The sequence below is a fragment of the Triticum dicoccoides genome, chromosome 6A (assembly GCF_002162155.2).
Source record: "Triticum dicoccoides isolate Atlit2015 ecotype Zavitan chromosome 6A, WEW_v2.0, whole genome shotgun sequence".
NCBI lineage: Eukaryota > Viridiplantae > Streptophyta > Magnoliopsida > Poales > Poaceae > Triticum > Triticum dicoccoides.
Genome location: NC_041390.1, coordinates 39,864,573 through 39,874,468, shown reverse-complemented (window position 1 = coordinate 39,874,468; position 9,896 = coordinate 39,864,573). Strand labels below are relative to the sequence as shown.

General features: G+C 41.0%; 1 protein-coding gene across 1 annotated transcript in view; it reads left to right on the top strand.

The window, feature by feature from the left end:
* The window catches only part of LOC119314480 (S-(+)-linalool synthase, chloroplastic-like), a 5,589-nt gene extending 2,082 nt beyond the window's left edge, over window positions 1-3,507 (top strand). The window contains exons 2-7 of the mRNA XM_037589193.1: window positions 242-467; window positions 711-1,083; window positions 1,277-1,495; window positions 1,884-2,022; window positions 2,528-2,767; window positions 2,917-3,507. Of these exons, the coding sequence (XP_037445090.1) occupies window positions 242-467; window positions 711-1,083; window positions 1,277-1,495; window positions 1,884-2,022; window positions 2,528-2,767; window positions 2,917-3,189 (1,470 nt within the window). The 3' untranslated portion in view covers window positions 3,190-3,507. The remainder of the gene's footprint in view (window positions 1-241; window positions 468-710; window positions 1,084-1,276; window positions 1,496-1,883; window positions 2,023-2,527; window positions 2,768-2,916) is intronic.
* The last annotated feature ends 6,389 nt before the right edge of the window (window positions 3,508-9,896 follow it).

Here is a 9,896-nt window from a genome sequence, read left to right as displayed (position 1 = left end):
GTGAACAAAATATAAACCTACGGCATCACTGGTATTTGTATTGAAAAAAATTATTGTGAGAGCTATCACCCGGCCAGCCTGAGTATTTTATTCATATATTAATAGTCAAACTTGAAGAATTTTGGATGCATATTTTTTATCACGTCATCTACTTTCAAACTGAGATAATATATGGTATCTATTGCACTTCTGTAAACTCTATATTTTTTATAAAAGAAGTTTGCTCTCTCTACAACACTAGGAAAGCCTAAGGAATGTTCAAGCGTTGCTGCAACAACCTCCGAAGAGTAGAGGAGGCATGTTGACAACTGTTGATCACCTAAAGCGCCTCTGCATCGACCACTATTTCCAAGACGAAATTGATACCATCATGGGCTCATGTGTGGATCTCATCCATAGTGATGATCTGCTTGATGCAACCCTTTCTTCGAGGATGATGAGGGAAGCTGGATATTATTTTTCGGCAGGTCAGTAACACACACGTTTAGTATGTTGAGTTAGATAAAAACACAAGTTTAGGAAGGTTGGGTGCAATTTGGCCTATGAAATGAATTTAGACGATAACTTTGCTAGAAAAAAAATCTAAGATTAGCCAAGTCTAATATTTAACTTTTAAGGTTTCCTTGTGGAGCATTTAAGAACCTCCCTTCAGATGTATTGTTCTCATTATTTATGACATGTGCCTAATACCCTTCTCCACGATGTTGCAGACGATGTTCTACGGAAGTTCATGAACAATAATGGTGATTTCAACCTCGGGCTTAGCAATGACATTAGAGGGCTACTGAGCTTGCAAGACATGTCACACCTCAACATGGGAGAATCATCACTCTACAAGGCAAATGAATTCTCAAGCAAGCACCTTAGATTTGCAATTAAGTATTTGGAGCCAAACCTTGCAAGATATGTGAGCCAGTCACTAGACCATCCCTATCATGTGAGCCTGATGCAGTACAAGGCAAGGCACCATCTGAGCTACCTCCAAAACTTGCCCACTAGGAACATGGCAATTGAGAATCTAGCACTTGCAGAGTTTCAGATTAAGAAGTTACAACATCAGAGGGAAGGGCAGGAGGTTAAGAGGTATAAACATAATAAACTAGTGTCCTTCCATGATTAATTTTCCACAAGATGCTCAATATGCGCATCATCTTGATAAGAGCGTAATGCTAGAACTAGTGGTCAAATTTACTAGTTCATATTTTTTATTGCTCATGTATTCCCATGACTAAAGGATTGGTGGTTTTTACTATATGAAAATTTCCTTTTCTCAAAGATGGTGGATTGATCTGGGATTGGCTCAAGAAATACCGGCTGCAAGGGATCAAGTTCTTAAATGGTACATGTGGGCCATGACTGCCCTTGAGGGTTTCTCTTTCTCTAGATATCGGGTTGAGACCACAAAGATCATCTCCATGGTCTACATTGTGGATGACATCTTTGATCTTGTCGCCACACAAGAAGAGCTCTCCCTCTTTAATGAAGCAATCAAAACGTGAGCACTGATGTTCCCTTAATAAATAAGCTTAATGCATTTTGTAGAAGTAATATAGTTACCTTTGTTCATCAAAAAATGAAGTATTAAATATGTCCAGTCAAATATACAAACTTATTTAACTTTGATGTATAATATATGCAGATTTGTTAAGATTGTTTCAAAATAAGCAATCTATGCAATATTTTCATAGATTAATAGTTTTCTAAATATTTATTGCATATTCCTACAAAAAAGTGCAAAGCATTGCATCTTAGAGATTGTTTATGACCAAAATGTCATAACTTTGCTAATGGAATAAAAGAATCATGGATTAGTTAAGACATTATACATGATATAAAAATATTGCTTTTATTGAAGTTTGAAACATAAATGCACATTTTGGCAGATGGGATCTTGCAGCCATTGATTCACTCCCAAGCTACATGATATCATGTTACAAGGCTCTTTACACAGTCACAAATGACATCTCCGATATGGTCAAGAAAGAGCATGGATTGAACCCTATCAATCATCTCAAGAAAGCTGTATGTCTGCTAAAAGGCTTCTTCATTTTCTTTAATTTGATTATCCTGAGCAACTAAATATTAACCCTAGCACCTCACATATTTTTACGTATTAAATCATTTAATTTTAATCTCTGTTAATTAAAAAACATGTGAGGATTTGTGTTAAGTTCCTTATTTTTGTATGTACTCTCCCTTCCTACCCCACCTCCTCCAATTCTGATTTTGAAGATCAACCCGAACGGTTTTCCTTTAAAACCGTTCCAACCCCCAATCTTATTGGCTAACTAAATAAAATAATGTGTTTACTGATAAGTCAATAAGTGTCGATTAGATTACTAACTAAAGTTACCTTTTACTACATAATCATATTAACTAAAATGATAGGTAAATCATGGTGACTACGTACAAAATATATGTGTCCTATTGCAATGCAAGGAAATTATCTAGTTGTATTTACAAGAAAAATATATAATAAAATTATACTCAAGGAATTAATCTTACCTTCCTTCATTTTTTCTTGTAGTGGGCAACTTTGTTTGATGGATTCATGATCGAGGGGAAATGGTTATCTACTAATCAGGCCCCTACATCCAAGGACTATCTAAGAAACGGCATCATCACTTCAGGAGTACCTCTTGTATTCTTGCATATTTTCTTCATGCTAGGCCATGATTTAACAGAGGACAACAGAGACTACATCTTTCGAATAATATCTTGCCCTGCAAAGATCATGAGGCTCTGCGACGACATGGGTAGTGCAAAGGTGATAACACACCAACAATTTGTCATACATATTCTTCTGGGCACCACCAATAATTTTACCTGAATAAATTCCATATATATTTGTCTGGGTGCGTATACACGTCAACATTCAACAAATTTGGCATGATCATACATTTTTTCATCATGTAGGATGAATCGCAAGAAGGACTCGATGGATCGTACAAGGAGTTGTATCAGAGAGAAAATTCGCAAGGTGACGTGGAGGAACACATGCTGGAGATAATCGCGGGTGAGTGGGAGGATCTGAATAGGGAATGCTTCTCTGGAACAAATTCAGCACTATCTCATGCCTTTGTCGGCACGTCACTCAACTTTGCGAGGATGGTCCGCGTCATGTATGGCTATGATGATGAGCATAGGCTCCCCATCCTTGAGGATTACACCAGGATGTTGCTCTTCTGAATCATGCATGCTACCACGTACGAACCCAATGTTTCTGTAATAGAAATTGGATAGGAAGCCTATCATAAAAAAATGCATGCTAGCCCATTGTATGCAAGTCTATAAATGTAGTGCAACATTTTTTTCTAGGGTTGCCACGTAGGATGTTGACCAGTATCCTGCACCATTAGCGTATGTGTTCCAAGTGATAAGACAATAAATATACGTTGCAAAAAAACCTAACCAGCCTGCAAGCTCATGCATGTGTTGCAATGTACGACGAGATGCATATGAAAGTGTTGGAACCGAACATATTGAAATACTTATTTGTCTATGAAATTGTGAATGTATGCGAAGATTGTTGGGCTGCACAACTTTATGACATTGTGCATGTTGCTTTAGTGCAAGAAGTGGATTAATTTTAGTTGCAGATATGCTCTCTATATACAACAAGGAAGATCGATAAACATGGGAACCCCTGGGATAGACATCTATCTTAGAAGGGCAATGAAAAGCACCCATTTGTTGAAGACCCACATCGCAAATAGGTTTTTGATTTTTTTGTCTGCACCAGTATATGAAAGCCTACTACTAGCGTGTTGATAGTGCCCATTCATGATGTGTAGGTCGCATGCCACTAGTATCATGCTAGCAGCGTGCGGGTTACCAAGTGTGTGCGCTTCCCATTAGTGGTGTGTAGCCTGCATGCCACTAGTATCATGTTGGTTACTAGTGGCATGCGAAGTCCAGGCCACACGTAACCTAAATATCAGTGGCGTACTCACCGGCGTGCACCCCTAGTAAGTAATGTACTAATGGCATTCCCTACATATCACACGCCACTGATAACTTAGATACTAGTTGTGTAGACCTCTACCCATATGCCACGAGTAATTATTTACATTTGAAGTAAACATCGCCGTACCAACATTTTATTCTAAATAGTACACATTATGGCCTACAACCTACCCTGCAACAATGATGGCTCCGTAGAACAACAATTGTACACCACATTATGAAATCTCTTATATACATTACTTGCTACCAACTACTACAAACACAATGACGTACTGATGAGTCAATTTTTTTATGTTTTTACTCTTTGTTTTGAGCCTACATAGTAGGCTTTTTCAGATTTTATTACGTTTGTGCACTTCTTTTTACCTATTTTCTCCAGGATGCCATTTTCGGATGCCTTTGGGAGTTTAAGGAAACAATGCCAAGAAATGGTGATGAAATCACGTCAATCAAACCATAAAAGAATAAGTATGAGGGATAATATAGGAATTGTGAGGAGGCAACTAGAGCACTTGACGACACATAGTACAAGTGTGCACACTCGTACCGCGCTCATACCGTGTGCTGCTGCGCCGCCAGGCCAACTACTTCACCTCTGTGTGATCGGTTCAGGGAACATACGCCCAGAGACTCCAGAAACACATCGAGAATAGAGAACCCTAGCCTCTGGAAGGCATCCAGAGGAGGAATCATCAAGGAAGTGATCTCCATCATGACCACCTCGTGCAAGGGTATGGTGACATCAAGCATCTTCACTGTAATCGTCACGACTATCCATCTCCATCTCGTTGTTATACCGAACCCTTGTGGATCACTACGTGTATTACCCATTTGTTCCATCCATGTTTACCACCGCTATTCGTATGATGTTTGCCATCTCCAGGTGTGAGTAGTTCCCTTAGTTCTTGAGGATATGGATGAAGCTTCGTATGTATAGGAGATGAAACGTTAATAAGATTATGAAATTCTCTGTTGAATGTTTTGTTTAATAGCCTTCGTGAATTTTGTGAAGGGGCCCCACTCAGCATTTCTGCCGCAGGCCACGAAGCATATTACTATCATTGTAAAGGTCATGATATTGAGGTAATTTGAGGGTAAAAGCCTCTCTACCTCGCCTTTGCAATTGATAGGGAAATAACGAAGAACCCTTGGTGAGGCCACATTCATGGGGAAGGCCTTAATTACCATAGTGGGACCGGGGCGTGGAAACTATAGTAGTGGTGTGCCTGCTACGAAGTCTACCTCGAGTTGAGCGTATTCTGTATCCGGATCTGCCCAATCACAAATATCGAAAGTGACTCAAGTATCCAAGTTAGTGTAGGGTTTCGTGGTAATTTCAAAAAAATTCCTACGCACACGCAAGATCATGTGATGCATAGCAACGAGAGGGGAGAGTGTTGTCTAAGTACCCTCGCAGACCGACTGCGGAAGCGTTGACACAACATAGAGGAAGTAGTTGTACGTCTTCACGATCCAACCGATCAAGCACCGAAACTACGACACCTCCGAGTTCGAGCACACGTTCAGCTCGATGACGATCCCCGGACTCCGATCCAGCAAAGTGTCGGGGAAGAGTTCCGTCAGCACGACGGCGTGGTGACGATCTTGATGTACTACAGCAGCAGGGCTTCGCCTAAACTCCGCTACAATATTATCGAGGACTATGATGGCTGGGGGCACCGCACACGGCTAAGGAATAGATCACGTGGATCAACTTGTGTGTTCTAGGGTGCCTATGCCTCAGTATATAAAGGACTAGAGGGCGGGAGGCTGGTCGGCCAAGGTGTGGCGCGCCAGGAGAGTCCTACTCCCTCTGGGAGTAGGATTCCCCCCCCCCCCCCAATCCTAGTTGGAATAGGATTCGCGGAGGGGGAAAAGAGAGAGAGGGGGCCGACCACCTTTCCTAGTCCTAATAGGACTAGGGGAAGGGGGAGGCGCGCAGCCCATGTAGGGCTGCCTCTTCTCTTTTCCACTAAGGCCCATCATGGCCCATTTAGCTCCCGGGGGGTTCCGGTAACCTTCCTGGTACTCCGGTAAAATCCCGATTTCACCCGGAACACTTCCGATATCCAAACATAGGCTTCCAATATATCAATCTTTACGTATCGACCATTTCGAGACTCCTCGTCATGTCTGTGATCACATCCTTTGGTACATCAAAATGCATAAACTCATAATATAACTGTCATCGTAACCTTAAGCGTGCGGACCCTACGGGTTCGAGAACAATGTAGACATGACCGAGACATGTCTCCGGTCAATAACCAATAGCGGGACCTGGATGCCCATATTGGCTCCTACATATTCTACGAAGATCTTTATCGATCAGACCGCATAACAACATACGTTGTTCCCTTTGTCATCGGTATGTTACTTGCCCGAGATTCGATCGTCGGTATCCAATACCTAGTTCAATCTCGTTACCGGCAAGTCTCTTTACTCGTTCTATAATACATCATCCCGCAACTAACTCATTAGTTGCAATGCTTGCAAGGCTTATGTGATGTGCATTACCGAGAGGGCCCAGAGATACCTCTCCGACAATCGGAGTGACAAAACCTAATCTCGAAATACGCCAACCCAACATGTACCTTTGGAGACACCTTTAGTACTCCTTTATAATCACCCAGTTACGTTGTGACGTTTGGTAGTACCCAAAGTGTTCCTCAGGTAAACGGGAGTTGCATAATCTCATAGTTACAGGAACATGTATAAGTCATGAAGAAAGCAATAGCAACATACTAAACGATCGGGTGCTAAGCTATTGGAATGGGTCATGTCAATCAGATCATTCTCTTAATGATGTGATCCCGTTAATCAAATAACAACTCATTGTTCATGGTTAGGAAACATAACCATCTTTGATTAACGAGCTAGTCAAGTAGAGGCATACTAGTGACACTTTGTTTGTCTACGTATTCACACATGTATTATGTTTCCGGTTAATACAATTCTAGCATGAATAATAAACCTTTTATCATGATTATAAGGAAATAAATAATAACTTTATTATTGCCTCTAGGGCATATTTCCTTTAGTCTCCCACTTGCACTAGAGTCAATAATCTAGATTACACCGTAATGATTCTAACACCCATGGAGCCTTGGTGCGGATCATGTTTTGCTCGTGGTAGAGGTTTAGTCAACGGGTCTGCAACATTCAGATCCGTATGTATCTTGCAAATCTGTATGTCTCCCACCTGGACTAGATCCCGGATGGAATTGAAGCGTCTCTTGATGTGTTTGGTTCTCTTGTGAAATCTGGATTCCTTTGCCAAGGCAATTGCACCAGTATTGTCACAAAAGATTTTCATTGGACCCGATGCACTAGGTATGACACCTAGATCGGATATGAACTCCTTCATCCAGACTCCTTCGCTCGCTGCTTCCGAAGCAGCTATGTACTCCACTTCACATGTAGATCCCGCTACGACGCTTTGTTTAGAACTGCACCAACTGACAGCTCCACCGTTTAATATAAACACGTATCCGGTTTGCAATTTAGAATCGTCTGGATCAGTGTCAAAGCTTGCATCAACGTAACCATTTACGACGAGCTCTTTGTCACCTCCATATACGAGAAACATATCCTTAGTCCTTTTCAGGTATTTCAGGATGTTCTTGACCGCTGTCCAGTGATCCACTCCTGGATTACTTTGGTACCTCCCTGCTAGACTTATAGCAAGGCACACATCAGGTCTGGTACACAGCATTGCATACATGATAGATCCTATTGCTGATGCATAGGGAACATCTTTCATATTCTCTCTATCTTCTGCAGTGGTCGGGCATTGAGTCTTACTCAATTTCACACCTTGTAACACAGGCAAGAATCCTTTCTTTGCTTGATCCATTTTGAACTTCTTCAAAATTTTGTCAAGGTATGTTGTTTGTGAAAGTCCAATTAAGCGTTTTGATCTATCTCTATAGATCTTAATGCCTAATATGTAAGCAGCTTCACCGAGGTCTTTCATTGAAAAACTCTTATTCAAGTATCCCTTTATGCTATCCAGAAATTCTATATCATTTCCAATCAGTAATATGTCATCCACATATAATATCAGAAATGCTACAGAGCTCCCACTCACTTTCTTGTAAATACAGGCTTCTCCGAAAGTCTGTATAAAACCAAATGCTTTGATCACACTATCAAAGCGTTTATTCCAACTCCGAGAGGCTTGCACCAATCCATAAATGGATCGCTGGAGCTTGCACACTTTGTTAGCTCCCTTTGGATCGACAAAACCTTCTGGTTGCATCATATACAACGCTTCTTCCAGAAATCCATTCAGGAATGCAGTTCTGACATCCATTTGCTAAATTTCATAATCATAAAATGCGGCAATTGCTAACATGATTCGGACAGACTTAAGCATTGCTACGGGTGAGAAGGTCTCATCGTAGTCAATCCCTTGAACTTGTCGAAAACCTTTTGCGACAAGGCGAGCTTTGTAGACAGTAACATTACCGTCAGCGTCAATCTTCTTCTTGAAGATCCATTTATTCTCAATTGCTTGCCGATCATCGGGCAAGTCAACCAAAGTCCATACTTTGTTCTCATACATGGATCCCATCTCAGATTTCATGGCTTCAAGCCATTTTGCGGACTCTGGGCTCACCATCGCTTCTTCATAGTTCGTAGGTTCATCATGATCTAGTAGCATGACTTCCAGAACAGGATTACCGTACCACTCTGGTGTGGATCTCACTCTGGTTGATCTACGAGGTTCAGTAGTATCTTGATCTGAAGTTTCATGATCATTATCATTAGCTTCCTCACTAACTGGTGTAGGTGTCACTGAAACAGTTTTCTGTTATGTACTACTTTCCAATAAGGGAGCAGGTACAGTTACCTCGTCAAGTTCTACTTTCCTCCCACTCACTTCTTTCGAGAGAAACTCCTTCTCTAGAAAGTTTCCAAATTTAGCAACAAAAGTCTTGCCTTCGGATCTGTGATAGAAGGTGTACCCAACAGTCTCCTTTGGGTATCCTATGAAGAAACATTTCTCCGATTTGGGTTCGAGCTTATTAGGTTGAAGCTTTTTCACATAAGCATCGCAGCCCCAAACTTTCAGAAACGACAACTTTGGTTTCTTGCCAAACCACAGTTCATAAGGCGTCGTCTCAACGGATTTTGATGGTGGCCTATTTAACGTGAATGCGGCCGTCTCTAGAGCGTATCCCCAAAACGATAGCGGTAAATCAGTAAGAGACATCATAGATCGCACCATATCTAGTAAAGTATGATTACGACGTTCGGACACACCATTACGCTGTGGTGTTCCGGGTGGCGTGAGTTGCGAAACTATTCCACAATTTTTCAAATGTACACCAAACTCGTAACTCAAATATTATCCTCCACGATCAGATCGTAGAAACTTTATTTTCTTGTTACGATGATTTTCAACTTCACTCTGAAATTCTTTGAACTTTTCAAATGTTTCAGACTTAGGTTTCATTAAGTAGATATACCCATATCTTGTTATATCATCTGTGAAGGTGAGAAAATAACGATATCCGCCACGAGCCTCAATATTCATCGGACCACATACATCTGTATGTATGATTTCCAACAAATCTGTTGCTCTCTCCATAGTACCGGAGAATGGTGTTTTGGTCATCTTGCCCATGAGGCACGGTTCGCAAGTACCAAGTGATTCATAATCAAGTGGTTCCAAAAGTCCATCAGAATGGAGTTTCTTCATGCGCTTTACACCGATATGACCTAAACGGCAGTGCCACAAATAAATTGCACTCTCATTATCAACTCTGCATCTTTTGGCTTCAACATTATGAATATGTGTGTTACTACTATCGAGATTCAACAAGAATAGACCACTCTTCAAGGGTGCATGACCATAAAAGATATTACTCATATAAATAGAACAACCATTATTCTCTGATTTAAATGAATAACCGTCTCGCATCAAA